Source organism: Panthera pardus, unplaced genomic scaffold, assembly GCF_024362965.1.
Source record: "Panthera pardus isolate Hobbes unplaced genomic scaffold, ASM2436296v1 HiC_scaffold_16, whole genome shotgun sequence".
Classification (NCBI taxonomy): domain Eukaryota; kingdom Metazoa; phylum Chordata; class Mammalia; order Carnivora; family Felidae; genus Panthera; species Panthera pardus.
This window is the reverse complement of record NW_026526721.1, coordinates 12605009-12621982: the sequence shown is the minus strand read 5'-3', so window position 1 is coordinate 12621982 and position 16974 is coordinate 12605009. Positions and strand designations below refer to the sequence as shown.

General features: G+C 47.0%; 1 protein-coding gene across 4 annotated transcripts in view; it reads left to right on the top strand.

The window, feature by feature from the left end:
- The first annotated feature begins 15817 nt into the window (after positions 1-15817).
- EVA1C (eva-1 homolog C) overlaps positions 15818-16974 on the top strand; it is a 77170-nt gene continuing 76013 nt past the window's right edge. The window contains exon 1 of one of the 4 annotated variants that reach the window (XM_053903133.1): positions 15818-16185. In XM_053903133.1, coding sequence (XP_053759108.1) covers positions 16026-16185 — 160 coding nt within the window. In that variant the 5' untranslated portion in view covers positions 15818-16025. The remainder of the gene's footprint in view (positions 16186-16974) is intronic. The other 3 variants (XM_053903135.1, XM_053903132.1, XM_053903134.1) reach the window with 3 other exon arrangements.

Below are 16974 nucleotides of genomic sequence, written 5' to 3'. Positions count from 1 at the left end.
GTGCCAGGTGCCCACACGTGCGCAGGAAGGGGCGGGACCGGCGGAAGGGGCGGGGCCTCAGTGGGAGGTCGGGGCGGGCCTGCGCGACGGGGCCGACGGAAGGGGCGTGGCCTGTGGCGGGGCGGGGCCTGAACCAGGGCTGGCGGCCGGGAAGCTGGACCCCGTTCGGGGAGGTGCTGCAGGCGCCGAACCCCGAGGTTTCTCCTGTTTCTGTTGTTCACGCTGGCTCGCTCGCTACTTAGGACGAACCGACACCGCCCTGCCACAATGAGGAGGAGCCCTCCTGCCCCCAGCGGCTCTCTCGAGGGTCTTGGCGGGTGGAGCCCCCGGGTTCTCCATTCCCTGGGGGCACGAGCTCCGGTGCTAAGCGGCCGCACAGTCCGATCAGTTCTCGACCTGGGGCGCCCTGACCCTGCCGGTAGAAGAACTCTCTTGTCAAACAACGGGCTTCGATGCTTTCCCTATTTAACGGCCTTCGGGTTGGCCGGGAGGGTGGACGCCCCTGGCTAAATGCCAGGCGGGCTTGAGCGGGAGGTCTTCCTCTGGCACCTGGGCCGAGGGTCGTGCAGGTGCCCTTAACTCTGACCGCACCTTGTCTCACAGCCCGAACCAGACTTGTCTGGTGGGATGTCGCCCCATACTGGCTTCCATCCCAGGCTTCCCCAAACTAATGGGAGGACGTGAGCCCTTCTGGCCAAGCAGGTGCGAGGAGAGACGTAACTTCTGTGAAAACCCTTCGTGAACAGTGCAGCGGCTTCCACATCCAAGTTCCCGTCCTTGAAATGGAGCCAGCAGAGCCAGCCCTACCTAATCTTTGGGGCTGTCCTGAGCTGAGAAAGTGATACATTGTGTATGAAAAACTGCTTTGACGGGGGACAAAAAGTTCTGCGTTCTTGTAAGATGTCAATGACTTGAGAGCCGAATTAAATGCTTTGCAGTAAAGTGGAGGTTTAAATGAGTAAGTAAAAACTTAAAGTGGCTGAGAAATGTGTGGATGGGTGCTTCAGACTCAGTCAGCCTAGTGCCATGAGTCACTGATGCCAGATCCCTAACCCCACTCGTTCATGTATCAGGCTTACCAAACTTTCAAGTAGTAAACTTCCAAGTAGGGACATGGCTTTCTATATTAAAGGACTTCATGGAGAGAAAGGGCTTTATTTGTCCCGAAGAACACTCTGCTCTGTTAAAGATAAACACCACTGCCCCCATGACATTCTAAGCTGGTATCCTTTATGGGGCTATTGCACTTGCTGTTTCTTCTGAAACTCTGCCCAGACCTCACATGACTCATACTTTCCTTTCATGTGGGCTCTTCCTATCCATCTTTCACTCCCCTTCTTCTCACCCTCCTCTATTTTCCTTTATTGCCTTTTTTTAAAAGTTTATTTATTTATTTATTTATTTGGAGAGAGAGTGGGCGCCAATGGGAGGAGGGGCAGAGAGAACGGAGAGAGATAATCTCAAGCAAGCTCTGCACTGTCAGCACAGAGCCCAGTGCAGGAGTCGATCTCATGACCGGTGAGATCATGACCTGAGTCAAGATCAAGAGTCAGACACTTAACCAACTGAGACATTCAGGTGCCCCTCAATTTTTAAAAATATACTTCCAAATCCACTCAGGAAGTCTGCACTGATCCTGGTACAAGAGCCATGTTCTCAATAAACATGTGTTATGTCAATGACCAGAATCTTAGACTAGACCACTCAAAATACAAGGTTATTGAATTGACGGCCCTATTCTTTGAACAGCAAAATGTAGCAAAATCCACACCCAACTTAGACAATAAAATATCAAATGATAATTTCAGGGGTATTATGGAGACTGGTCTACCTACCGTCTTCTCATTACACAGAAATTTTAGAAAATATAGAAAATTTGAGTAACAACAATATATTCATGTTGATAGTTAGTAATAGAACTTTATACCCATGAATAGAGAATATATGTTCTTTTGAAATAACATTGAAAGACATAAAATTGACCATGTTCTAGGCCACAAAAGAGGCCCCCACAAATTTTTTAAAAAATCAACATTTACAGACCATGTTCTCTAGCCACCAAGCAATAATTTAACCTTGATAATAAGAAGATAGTGTTGTTTTTTTTTTTTAAATCCCATAAGGCTGGGAGGGAGAAAAAAATCTAAGTAATCCTTGGAAACCATCTGGAAAATCATGAAAGATTTGGAATGCAACAAAAGGAACACTTTATACAGCAAAATCTGCGGGACACAGTTCTTAGAGGAAAATTTATAGCTTAAAATATTTTTGTCAGAAGTCAAGAAAAATTGAAAACAAATGAGCTAATAATACATGTTCAAATGAAGAATTGGAAAAAGTACAACAGAAACAACCCAAAGATAGAAGAAGGGAAAAGAAGCAAAGATGAGGAGAGAAATCAATTACAAAGAGAATTTTAAAAAAAACAAACACTAAACTAAAGAATATCCAGAAACCAAAAGCTATTTGTTTTTGTTTTTTAGATTAAGTAAGCAAAACTGGCAGGATTTTAAATAATAAAGAATATTAGAAACACCTATCCCCAAAACTTTCAAAACTGAAAGAAACGGATACATTTCTAGAAAAAGCAAACGTACCAAAACTGGCACAAAAGGGACCAGAAAATTTGAATAGACCAACAATCATTAAATAAAATGACATGATAATCAAGCCTTTCTCAAGGTACAGATAATTTTTAGGTAAATTCTGCCAATCTTTTAGGAAACAGATAATCTTTATCTTATTCAGTTTGCTCCATAAAACAAGAGAGAAGGAAAGTATCCCAGTGTCTTTTTTGAGGCTAATAGAACTTAAATACAAAACTAGCTAAGGGTAACACAAAGTGAGAAAATGATGGGCTAATCTCACTTGTGGACATACATATGTGTAAATAACATATTAGCCAACCTGAACCAACACTGTACTTAAAAAAACAAGGGACACCTGGGTGGCTCAGTCAGTTAAGCATCTGCCTTCTGCTCAGGTCATGATCTCACGGTTTGTGGGTTCGAGCCCTGCTTCAGGCTCCGTGCTGACAGCTCAGAGCCTGGAGTCTGCTTCAGATTCTGTGTCTCCCTCTCTCTCTCTGCCCCTCCCCTGTTCACACTGTCTCTCTGTCTCTCAAAAATGAATAAACATTTTTTTTTAATTGAAAAAAAAAAAGAAATACAAGGATGGTTTAATATCATGTCTGTCATTAACCACATCAATGGATTAAAGCAGAAAAACAAGTTATTATCTCAATAGATGGGAAAAGGCATATTGTTTTGAAAAAAAAAAGGTTTTTTGAAATCTATTTTTTGAAAAAATCTATGATTTATTAAATTCACATAAGACTAGGAATAGAAAAAACTTGATAAAGGCTCTATGTCCCAAAGCCTGCAGCAATCATCAGGCGTAATGGAAAAACTGTAGACGCACTTGAATTGTGACGGGGGACAATAGGAAAGATAGGGATACCCACTGTTTATGCTACTGTCTATTACTAAAGATCTTGGGTGATGAGATGACGTAAGACAAAAAAGATGAAAGAATGAAAAGAGATAAAACTGTCATCTAGTTAGAATATTCAACAGAAATAGTAACTAGAGTTTCACAAGGTTGTCAGATACGAGGTTAAATTACCAATTCAGTATCGTCACCTCTACTTTAGCAGTAGCTAATTTAAAAATGTAATAGAAAACAAGACACCATTCACGAAGGGGAGTGGGGGAAACCAGTAAATTATCTCAGAATTAAACTAAAAAAGAGTGCACAGCATGTTTAAGGAGAACATTGTAAAAGATTTGACTAAATAAAGAGACATGCTGTGTTTGTAGAAGAAAGTCTTCATGTTGCAAATTTGTTAACTCTTCCTAAATCAAACTATAAAGCCATTGCCATTTCAATCAAAATTAGGAAACTCAAAAAATCATGATTACTTTGTACGGGAAGATAAAGGTCTGTGAATGGCTAAGCCAAAAAGAAAAAGGAGATCTTCCTTATGATGTATGAAGACATATGTCAAAGTTTTAATAATCAAATTCTACGGGGAATGGTAAAAGACTAGACAAATAGCCCAGTGGAACAGAATATAGACTCAAAAACAGACCCATGTTACGGCGATATGGGTTAACAACTCTGAAACTGCTTTTCATGTATCCTGGGGTTGAGGAAATCAGTAAATGGATGGGAGAAGATGTGGGCCACACTTCCCACTACTGGAAAGGAAAGTTACCTATAATCGAGAAGGTTGGGCTAGAATGAACCCTGTAGGACTGGATTAGAGTTAGAGACATCAGTATGATCTCATGTTTAGCTTAATGTAAACAGAGATGGATAGATACTGAAATAAGTATATGGGTGCATTCTACCTGGGTTGGTACATACGCATATATTTTTTAGTTCTGTTCACTGAAGGGGCCGGTAGTAATTAGCATACCCAGTGCCCGGAACTTGGGGTTTAATACCATTATCAAATAAAAGGAACCATGACTCCTTGGAGAAGTGGCTGATTCTAAGGTTGGGACAGAACGCACATAAAATAAGCCTAGAGCATCTTGTAGTACCATAAAGTACAAAATGCTGGAGAAAAAAAAAATAGCAAGGGAGAGGGAATATGTCAGAGGGACACAGGAACCAATCGGAAATAATTCCCAATAAAATAATATGAGTGACTAAATAATGAATATAGTATTCGATTATCACCTAAGGTATAAAATAAGTATACATAAGTCTATATAATATAAAATGATATAAAATGATATAATATAAAATGATATAAAAATGATTGCAAAAATAAATTAATTGGGGAGAAAATCTTCCTTACAAACCAAGTTTCCTTACAAATCTTTCTTATACAAGTAATCCAAATAATATACGTAGATACTCCCTGTTCCAAGAAATGGAGCTTAATTCACACTCTCCCTCCACCTCCACCAGTGTAGACGTACTGAGTAACTTCCAAAGATTAGATTAGGAAAGAGGGAAATTGGTGCTTTATTGTGGAGAAACACGGTAAACACTACCTTAACTGCGTGATCAAGGCTAACATCACCAGTGATAAGTTCTGTTGCTATCTTGTCCCCTTGCTGTGATATGATGAGAAGGACATCACCTTCGCAGTCTCTTTCCCCAAACCCATAACGCAGCCCTGTCACATGAAAGATGTCAAATAAATCTAAATTGAAGGACAGTCTAAAAAATACATCACCTGTGCTCTTTCAAACTGTCAAAGCCATGCAAAACAAGGAAAGATTTGGAAATTGTCACAGATCGGATGAGATTCAGGAGATACGATAACGAAAGGCACTGTGATACCCTGGGCTGGATCTGGAACAGAGAAAAGACCCTGAGAGAAAAGCTGGTGAACTACAAATAAAGTCGGGAGTTTAGTTAATACCAGTGTACGCATGTGGGTTCTTAGTTTTATCGAACGTATCGTAGAAGTGTGAAAAATACAGATATTAGAGGGAACTGGGTGAGAGTATACAGAATCCTTCTCTTTTCAACTTTTCTGTAAATCGAGAATATTCCAACATAGAAAGTTTATCCAAAACAAAGACCTATGCCTATGCATATATAGCAACTTGGTGCATGGTGACGATGACACCCCTTTTTTGTCACGGGTTGGCCACCAGAACAGAGGTGTGGTGAAAACCACCGCTGAATCTCAGCCAAGTGGGAAGGGAAAGATTCCTATCAGCAGGGTCATCATCGGACGTGTAGATTCAGGCAAGTCCACCACTACTGGCCGTCTGATCTACACATGTGGTGGGATCAACCAAAGAATCGTTGAAGAATTGAAAAGGAGGTTGCTGAGATGGGAAAGAGGCCCTTCAAGGTGCCTGGGTCTTGGATAAACTGAAAGCTGAACCTGAGTTGGTATCACCACTGATAGCTCTCCACAGAAACTGGAGACAAGTATTACGTGACCAGCGTTGATGTCCCAGGACACAGAGACTTTATCAAAAACGTGATCGTGGCACATCTCGAGCTGACTGTGGGATTGTTGCTGTGTCGGTGAATTTGAAGCAGTATCTCCAAGAACGGGCAGATCTGAGAGCGTGCCCTCAGGCTTACACACTGGGCGTGATGCAACTAATTGTCCGTGTTAACAAGGTGAATTTCTTCAGCCAGAAGAGGCATGTGGAAATCGCTAAGGAAGTCAGCACCTACATTTAAAAAGTTGGCTATAACCCTGACACGGTAGCCTCGGTGCCAATTTCTGGTTGGAATGGTGACAATGTGCCGGAGGCAAGTGCTAACATGCCTTGGTTCGAGGGGTGGAAAGTCACCCCCAAAGATGGCAATGCCCGTGGAACCACGCTGCCGGAAATTCTGTATTGCGTCTGCCACAACTCATCCAACTGGCAAGCTCTTTTGTCTGCCCCTCCAGGATGTCCACAAAATTGGAGGTGCTGGTACTGTCCCCGTGGACCTAGTGGAGTCTGGTGTTCTCGAACCTGAGATGGTGGTCGGTCACCTTTGCTTCAGTCAATATTACAGCTGAAGTCAAGTGTGTTGAAATGCACCATGAAGCTTTGCCAGGAGCTCTTCCCGGGGACAACAGGGACTTCAGTGCCAAGGACGTGTCTGTCAAAAATGTTCATCATGGCAACCTCGCTGATGACAGCAAAAATGACCCACCAATCTAAGCAGCTGGTGGTGTGACCCAGGTGACTATCCTGAACCATCGAGGCCAAATCAGTGTTGGCTACACACCTGTGCTGGATGGTCGCGTAGCTCCCACTGCTTTGTGAATGTGCTGAGCTGAAGGTGATTGATGGCTGTTCAGGGAAAAAGCTGGAAGATGGCTCCAAAGTCTTGAAATCAGTTGATGCAGCCATTGTTGATATGATTGCTGACAAATGCATGTGTGTTGAGAGCTTCTCTGACTACCCTCCTTTGCGTTATTTTGCTGTTCCTGACATGAGAGAGACGGTGATGTGGGTGCCATCAAAGCAGTGGCCAAGAAGGCTGCCGGAACTGGCAAGGTCACCAAGTCTGCCCAGAACATTCAGAAGGCTAAATGAATACAAACCTGAATACGTACCACCCCTAAATTAATCAGTGACGGGAGAACAGTCTCAGAACTGTTTGTCCCACTTAGCCATTTAAATTTGGTGCTAGGGGTACCTGCGTGGCTCAGTCAGTGAAGCGCCCAATTTTGATAAAAAGCAAGTACCGAGAAAAAACAACATAGGGCAGAAAATAAAGATGGCAGTGTCCAATCTGATTTCAAGGTTGGAGAGTTAGTGACATGCCCAACAGGTGCACATACCTCACTAGTAAATAATGGTGGTTAGATAAGAACAAAATAAAAATGGATTCTTTGGGGGGGGGGCACCTGGGTGGCTCAGTCGGTTAAGCAGAAGACTCTTGATTTCAGCTCAGGTCATGATCTCACAATCGTGGGATCAAGCCCCACGTTGAACTCTGTACTGAGCGTGGAGCCTGCTTAAAATTCTCCCTCTCTCCCTCTGCCCCTCTCCCCTGCTCACTCTCTCTCGAAAACAAAAACAAAACATTTTCTTTCAATAAATGTGTGTTTTTTTCAAACAACTACTTAATTGTTGGAACATAAATACTTATTAAGTTTGGATCTAGCTACTTAACAAACAGAGCAGTTCAGATTTTTGTTTGTTTTGACCTAGAGGCTCTACGCAAAATCACTGAGACACTCAGGACACCATGAACTGAAAAAGTTCTGGAATCTCTGCTCTATACCCTTAATTGGAAATCACTTCTGTTGATTCTGAATTCCTGTCAATGGACTTGTGTTTGTTTTCCTTTTGGTAGCTTTACCCTTTTTCTTGGCAACGATAATTTAAATTAAAACCATTTTTTTTAATACCCATGTTCATTATTCACAGTAACCAATGTGGTGTAAGCCACCTAAGTTCCATGGATAGATGACTGGATAAACAAAATGTGGTATGTCCATACAATGGAATATTAGCCCACATCAAAAAGAAGAGAAATTCCGACATTTGCTATAACATGGATGAACGTTGAAGACACTATACTAAGTGAAATAAGCGAGTCACAAAAGGGCAAATATTGTATGATTCCACTCATATGGGCTACCTAGAGTCGTCAAAGCATTAGGCACAGAAAGTAAAATGGGAATTGCCAAGGACTGAGGAGAGGGAAAATGGGGAGTTCGTGTTTAACGTGCATAGTATCTCACGGTTTTGGAGAATGAAAAAGTTCTGGAGGTGGATAGAAGTGATAGTGCTTAATACCACTAAACTATACCTTTAAAAACGGCTAAAATGTAAATGTTGTGTGATGTGTACTTTGCCACAATAAAAAAATTTATTTTTGGAGTTCATGGGCTCCTGTCACCATTACTAAGAAAAAAATTAAGATTCTAGCCTACAGAGGGCGCCATTGACAGTTCCTGGCGGCATTTCTTTGTCTGGCAAGCAGTAATTGAACCTCCTGAAGCTCCAGCTTTCTCCTTTCCCGGAGCCTGTGCAACAGTCCTGGGCCCCCCCCGGCCAATCCCTCACCTCCCTGAGACTTTTGCTGAAGGGTTTTTACTGCTGTTGACCAAGGGGGAAACCGACCATCCCCTTTTCTTCTTTAGGGGAGAGACGATGTCACTAGAGGTGGTAATGGGGTACATACATACGATGGAATGTTCCTCAGCCATGAGAAAGAAGGAAATGCTGACACATGCTAAGGCACGGATGAATCTTGAGGACATACTGCTACGTGAAATGGACCAGTCACAAAAGGGACAAATGCTGTATGATTCTGCTTATATGAGCATCTGAATTAGTCAAACTCCTAAAGACAGAAAGTAGAATAGTGGTTGTCAGGCCGTGGGGGGGGGGGGGGGGGGGGGGAGTTAGTATTTAATGGGAATGGAGTTTCAGGGTTTCAAGATGGAGAGTTCTGGAGATGGAGGGAGAGACGGTTTCACAACTATGTGAACGTACTTGATGTCACTGAACTTTGCACTTACAAAATGGTTAAGACGTTAAATTTTATGTCATGTGCGTTTTATCACCACAAAAGTAATATCTATCTAAGTATATTTATATCTATATCTACGGTGCCAGACCTTTGAAGCTTTGAAGAGCTGGTGTCAGATTTGGCTGCCATTTTGAAGGAAAGCCCGGTCCCAAGAACTCGGGTGTATCATCACAGAGGGTTGGGAACAGGGACACTTCCAGGCAGAGGAAGAGGGTGAGGAGGTGAGCCAAGCCTGAGGAGACTGACAGAGTGGATCAGAGGTGGGGGGAAGAGGGGAATAGTCAAAAACCAGAATTGGGGAGAGTGTCCTAGTCAGTTCACAGGAAAAGGAAAACTAAATTCTGCTAATTAAACCCATTCCAGGGTCCCACCAGGGGACCAGGGGCACTGTTATTGAAAGGAACAAGTTGGAAAACATTTTAATTATAGTCTAAGAAGGAAAAGTGTATTTGATCACGAAGACATTCCCAGGGGTTCAAATGGGAATCAAACACTGTCTTCTGCTCAATAAATAATAATACACTAAGTCCATTAAATGGTTACACTTATTACCATGGCTACCACCTATGAGACCTCTACTCTGATTAGTCTTTCAGCTACATTAGCTCTAAACGGCACCACCTTCCGCTAGAGTCCATACTGGCAGAGCTAGGATCCGAACCTGTGTGCGCAAACTCCGAGCACAAAACCCATACAATTCACCATTGCTTTAGGTTGTGCCAGCCTGCAGGGCAAGCTTAGTTTATGTGCTTCTTTCCAGCATACTACAGTTTCCTTCTATCACCACACTTTCCTTTCTGATGGCAGAGAGCTAGGGAGGGAGGGTGCCTGGTCCCCAACAGGGAAGGGAGGAGGAGACAAGAGGGTGGAGAGGCGGTTAGGGGTCCCTGGAGCAGACTAGGGTCTCTCTCAGGCAGATCTGGCTTCCTGTAGCGCTTGCTAGAAGGCAGCAGGAAAGCCTTAGAGCTTCCATGGGAACCCAGCACCTTCACATCTTGCGGGGGAAGGGTCTGCTCCCCTTCAGGAACTGAGTTTACTGCTTTGCATGTTTGGGAATTTTCACCCTGAAAACTCCCACGGATCAGATTCCAATCAATCATCCACAATGCTCCAAGAACCCCCAGAAGTTTGCTTGTGCTGCTTTTTTTCTTTAAGAAAGAGAAAAAATATGATTCACATAGAAACAAACAGCATATACAAAAAAAAAAATGAATGAAAATATGTATTTGAGAAAACATCAAGGAATGTCAAGGAATCAGTATAGACTTAGCCCAATTTTCTGAAATTCCACATCTAATTTAAATAGGCTATGGGCTTTTAGAGCCACAATGGACTTTATGGTCCAAGCTTTTCATTTTGCAGATCTCGAACAATGAAGGCAGGGAGGTTAAATGCCTCCAGGCATGGCAATGTAGACATTATTGCCCTTGATGCCTTTGACTTTGAATGGACTGTCATACAGACATCAGTTCTGCGCACATATTCTTAAAGGCCTCCTTCCACAGGCTTCTGGGCCCAAACATTCCCCACACAACCTTCCTAGTGCACCCCCCAGCTTTCAGTTTTAGTGAGCAGGCTCTTTGCTATTGATGTGGCTCTTTGGTGCCAGCTCTATAAACAAACCACCATTTGTTGCTTTCTAAAAATAAGCCTTTTTAGCTCTGGACAACATTCGGCCTCACTCTGCTGAGCTGAAAGGTTGGTTTCTTTGAGGCTGACAAATGGTGGCTTATGTCTTCTGAGGACGGCTACAGCCTGTCTTTGTTGAAAGCCCAAAGCCTTACCTTGATGGTGGAGGAGAGAGCTCAGGCTCAGGACTGGAGTCTGAGCACACGGCACAAAAACAGCCTCCAAAATAGGCTTGCCTCCGTGGAGAGGGAAGTAGCCAGGGTCTCCAAAGGAAGGAAAATAGGAATGTTCCTTAGAGCTGGAAAGAAGGGGCAGGATTGCTTCAAAAGAAGAAGAAGAAAAAAGGCACGGAACTTACAATGTCCTGCACAGGTGCCTTTCACCCAGAATAAACGTGGCAGGTGCAGAGGCAGTTCTCACATGCGTGCAGGGAGGGTCAAGACTCTCCAATGGTGCCATGGCATAGAAAGGAACACTGTTACTCCATACCAGCATCCACCTGCTTCCTGTGTCTTTGTAGGTTTCTTTTAATGTTTATTTATTTATTTTGAAAGAGAGAGAGACTCCCAAGCGGGCTCCGCACTGACCGCACTGTCAGCGCAGAGCCTGATGCAGGGCTTGAACCCACAGACCGTGAGATCACGACCTGAGCCAAAACCAAGAGTCAGACGCTTAACAGACTGAGTCACCCAGGTGCCCCCCACCCATGTTTGTCTTAATGCTCTGCTATCACGATCTTGAAACTCTTAATTATTTTTGAATACGAAGCCCTCGCTTTCATTTTGCATTAGACCAGTAAATGACGCAGTTAGTTGGTCCTGGTCAGTACATATCTCAAAGGGCTGCTGTGAGTATTGACATTTAAGGAGCACTGTTGTTTGGCTCATTCTCCTCGGACTACATTTGCTTTGATTCCGGCTCCCGCAGTAGTGCTGAATTACCCAAGTGGCTGTGATTACTTGTGATTTTTAAAATTCCATCATAGGAGAAAGAGTTCAGGGGAAAATTGTCTTAGTGGAAAGGTTGCTCTTCATGCCCCAGATTGATTTTTACGAGTTTCCTTGTCTTTGAAGTGCGTGCTTTCTTCCCATCTTCCTGTCCTTAGAGTTTATACGGTGCCCCAGGGTTGAGGTGTTTGTACGATATTTACAGAGAGGGAATGGGCATAGGCAGTAACTGGTTTCCATTTGGTTCGGGGCGTAAAGGGACTTGGAAGTGTGGGGTCCAGAGAGGAAGATAAATGGAATTCTTTGATTTTCTTGCGAGATTCCAAAATTCTTCTTTTTAAAGTTTATTTATCTATTTTGAGAAGGGGGAGGGAAAGAGAGAGAGAGAGGGAGAGACAGCATCCCAAGCAGGCTCCACGGTGTCAGCACAGAGCCCGATGGAGGGCTCGAACCCACAAACTGTGAGGTCATGACCTGAGCTAAAATAAAGAGTTGGATACTTAGCCGACTGAGCCACCTAGGCATCCAAGCTTCCAAAATCCTTAAAGAGATCAGATTAGGACTACAGTCTGGCTTAACAGCAAGCAGCTTAAGGGCAAAGCCGAGGGCAGCTGGAGTTTCTCTTCAGGGTCCCTCGTCCCGTGTCCCACAGCCGCCTGGTCATCCAGCACTATCCACCCCCTCCCAATGCCTTTCCAATTTGGCCACTTGCCCCTTCTCTCTGCACCCGCAAAGCCCCAGCCCAAAGCACAGCCATAGCCTCCTGGTGTCACTTCCCCCTGGTCATCCCTCTCGGACCAACTCTGATGTTCTTGTTAGATTTGAAAACAACAACAACAACAACAACAACAGCCTTATGGAGATATAATTCACACACCATACAACTCACCCATTTAAAGCACACAGTTTTGATGGTTTTTGGAATACGTTGTTAATTTTTTGAAGTTGGAAAAACCTATAGAATTTGCTATTTGAAGCGTACCATTCAGTGGTGTTAATTACATTCACAACGTTGTGCAACCATCACCACTATGTATTTCCAGAACTGTTTCATCACGACAAACAACAGCTCTGTACCCATGAAGCAATAACTCTCCATTCTGCCTTCTCCCAGTTCCTAGGAACCTCTACTTTGTCTCTGTGAATTTGCCTTTTCTAGATATTTCATGTAAGTGGAATCATACAATGTTTATCATCTTGCGTCTGGCTTAGTTCACCTGGCATAATGTTTTCAAGGTTCATCCATGTTGTAGCAGGTGCCAGAGGTCATTCCACTTAATGGCTGAATACTATTCCACATTTTATTTATCCATTCATGTGATGATGGACACTAGGGTTGCCTCTGCCTCTGGGCTATTGTGAATAATGCTGCAGTGAATGGTGGCTTACAAGTACCTGTTTGAGTCCCTGTTTTCACTTCTTCGGTGTATAAAAATCCACAGACCCACTTTTGACTCCTGCAGTCCAGGGGCACTCAGCAGCCGGCCCAATGTTTTCCCAACGCACACCTGGTCACCTCCCTCACCGGCTAACAACCTTTTGGTGGCTTACGGTACCGATGGCAATGCTCACAAGGGCTTGGGGTAAAAATGGAAGTGCTCACCAAAGTCTCTGGGTCCCTGAGCTCTGGCTGCCAACAACCTGTCCGCCTCACCATGTCCGCCCTCTCATCTCTGCCCGGTTCCCTCTAAACTTTTCTCCATTCTTCTACGGAGCCATGCTCCTTTTGGATTTCACACATGCTGGCCCCTTTTTTTCTAAAATGTTCGCCCTCCCAGACACCCAGCTTTGGCTAGCTGTGGCTTGGCCAACTCTTCTCATGTTACTCACCTTACCTTAAAAACAAAACAAAGGAACAAACAAAACACAAGAAACAGACTCATAAATACAGGGAACAGATCAGTGGTTGCCGGAAGGGAGAGGGCTGGGGGTATGAGTGAAGTAGGTAAAGCTCATTAAAGGGTACAAACTCCCAGTTATAACATAAATCAGTCATGGAGATGAAAAGTACAGCACCGGGGAATATAGTCGATAACATTGTAGCAACACAGGGGGACAGAGGGCAACTATAGTTACCGCGGTGAGCCTTTTGTAACACACAGTATTGTCAAATCACTATGTTGTGCACCTGAAACTAACAAAACATGTTATGTCAACTATACTTCAATAAAACATTTTTTTTTTTTTTAATTTAAAAAGCCCCTAACACCTCTCTCCCTCCCACTCGGCTCCGCCTCTTTTGTTCCCTGGCCCTCTTTTAGTTCCTGATTGTCCAATCACTGTCTTCCTGTCTGCAATAATGACTAATATGGACAGAGCATTTACTCGTTCCAGGCCCTGTCTTACCCATGTCACCTGTACCAACTAATTAAAGCATCACAAGTCTGAGACTTTACAGAGAAGGAAACCTGGGGGTGCACAGTTAGTAAGAGAGCCCACACTGGCATCTGGAAAGCCAGTTTATGCCTACAAGACAGTGGGGTCAGCCCCCCAGCTCTGTGGGAGCCAGGTTCTCTTCCTGTGCCAGCTTCCCCAGCACACAGCAGCTCACACCCAACCAGATGGGTGAACACATGGGATGGAAACTACATGAGGGACCTGGGTATTGAGCAAACGTTACTTACAGGGTGGCTGCTAAGTGCTATGCATCCCTACCTACCTTCCCACCTCAGTTTCCCCAACCTAGAACGTGCATACTAATAGTTACGTCCAAAAGTTATTGAGAAGGTCGAGTCCTTTTTTGAAATGTTAAAAAAAAAAAAAAAAAATTAAGGAGTCGCCACACCCAACGTGGGGCTCAAACTCACAACCCGGAGACCAGGAGTTACATGCTCTACCGACTGAGCCAGGCAGGCACCCCAAGAAGGCTGAGTATTTTAATATAGAATTTGAAACTCATCGTGCCTAGTAGAGTGGGTCCCCCTGAACGTATATGGAGGTTTAGCATATGCCACCCCACCTCCTGGCAGGCAGGAAGGGGAGGGAAATACCAAGCCCTCTGACCTTGCTCCTGCTGGAGCACTGTGGGACTCCAGTCACCCAGCCCCGCCCCCGGATCCTTTCGCGTATCTCTACGAGGGTCCCACGGGTAGATCAGCGCGTCTTGGTTTTCTCTCTCCAGGCCTCCCCGCCGCCGTACTGTGCGGCCCTCACAGCGCATCTGGGAGCCCGCTGGGGCAGTGCGCCTGGTCCCGCCCTTGGGCCTCATTATCTACGTTTCCGCGTCAGGCCCGCCGAGAACTTGGCAGGGCCTCCCCGCGGTGTTCGGGAACACTTTGTGCCGAGCGCCCGCCCGCCCAGCCCTCCTCCCTGCCTCCCGCGTCTACTGGCCTGTCCGAGGGGGTTTGGGTCGCTGGAGCCCCAGGTACCCGTACCCCGCGCGAAGCCACGAGTCCACCTGCCTTCCCACGCACTTGTCCTCTATGTACCCGAGTCCCGGCCACACAACCCGTTCCTCGCCCACGGGCTGGGCCTGGGTCACACTGCGCGTAATCGAGAGGTTCAGAAAGATGCGGTGGCCCATTTTAAAACAAAGCCCAATTATTAGCGCTCGGTGGCTATTTATGCCCGGCCAGTGTCAGATCCTCTGAGCGCTGCGGACAACCAGTACCCAGAGGAAGCGCACAGTCCCAACCAGAAGAAAGAAACCGGCTCTGGAGTCTTCTGACCCATTTTGAACCCCCCTCCCCCAACCCCGCGCTCGCCCACTCGTTCGCGTCCTGGCTGCGTTAGCTCCGGCAAAGCGCGGAGTCTCAGTCTCCTCTTCCAAGAAATGGGGAGAACTGTGCGTGCTTGGTGATTCTACTGCGAGGCGCGCAGCAGGTCGCAGGGACGTCGGTGCTGTAGTCACACACCTCCAAGACCCCACCTTCTCGCGGCCCCTGCCTCGGCCCCGCCCCGGGGGCTCCTGGGCTCAACCGGCGGCGCTGGCTCCGAAGTGCGTCACGGGCACCGGCCGCGCTCCTCCGGCAGCCAGGGCGAGGCTGGCACCGGGCCAGCGCGGGCCGGGCCAGGGGTGCCGGGCCGTCTCCGGGGCGGGGACCCAGGCGTGGAAGGCGCTCAAGTTGCGCGGCCCTCGGCGCGCTGTTGGGGGCGCCCTCCGCGGCGGGCAGCTCGCCAGGGACCGGCCTCCGCAGCCCGCCGGGCGCGCTAAGGCTGCACTTTCCCTTCGCCAACACCACCCCCCCCCACCCCCCCCCATCACCGGTTTCCTCCCGCGGGGCGGCAGCGGAGATTTCCTCTCGGGGAAACTACGCGGATCCTTCCCGGGGCTCCTCGCCCCGCCCCACTTCTCCGCCCCCTCCCCTTTGCTGGGGAGCCGGTACCGGCCTGCGCCGGGAAGAGGCTCTGGCAGCCTGAGCGGGAGGTGGCGGGGGGCCACGGAGCCGCTGGCCACTGACTCGCTTCGCCATGTGACGCTGCCCTCCGCCCAGGGACCCCCATCGAGCCCCCGGCCCGCGCCCGCGCTGGATCGCGCCGGGCACCATGCTTCTGCCGGGCCATGCGCGCCCGCCGCCCGCGCCGCAGCCCGCGCAGCATCCTGGACTCCGCAGGCAGGTAGAGCCTCCTGGGCAGCTCCTGCGCCTCTTCTACTGCACTGTCCTGGTCTGTTCCAAAGAGATCTCAGCGCTCACGGACTTCTCTGGTAAGAAGCGCCCTCCCTCGTCCTGCGCCCCCGGCGCCGCGCTGCGGTGCGCTCAGGTGATACCTCGGCTGGGGGCAGCCTCCCGAGGGAGCACAGACGGGTTGGATTAAAGTTGAGGCACGCTCATAGCCAGTTTTGTTGCCTGGTGTGAGCCCTTGGCAGAGGTGGCTCCGTGTGGAGCAGTGGCAGAGGAGTCCCTCCCCTCTCCAAGGAAGGATGGGTAACATTTGGAGTTTCTCGCCCCGGTGTTTATCTCGTCAAATTCCCTGCATCGGGTCCCAGCATCAGGTTCCCGCCTCTGAAGGATGTGTGTCCCCTGGAGGCCCCTTAAGCTGTGCCCTGTGCCGCACCCAGCGCTGTAAAATACACGTGTTGTGATCCGAGGAGTTTCACTTGGTTTGCCACTCGCAAACCCGGGTAGCCCGGGTGCGCCCCAGCCAGCCTCCAGGGTGCCCATGTAAGGACACTAGTCCTGGGGACATCTGACCTGAAGTCTGCGCCGGCAGGCAGGGATGGGAAGCCAGCCGGGCGGGAGGTCTGTGTGCCGGATGAGGAGAAATGTACAGAACCGAGACTCAGGGTCTTTACTGCCAGATGGTACCTGCCCTCCACCCTCCAGTCCCAGGCTTCTTAACAAAAATGCTTTTCTCCTCCCAGTAAACGGTGAGGCTTTTCTTCTGGGAGACTCAGACCAAAGCTCCCACAGCTTATCTCAGTTCTGGGGCTGTAGGTGTGGCACCACAAAGTGAGAGAAGTTTCTGTGTTGATGATGGTTGTAGGAGCCACATT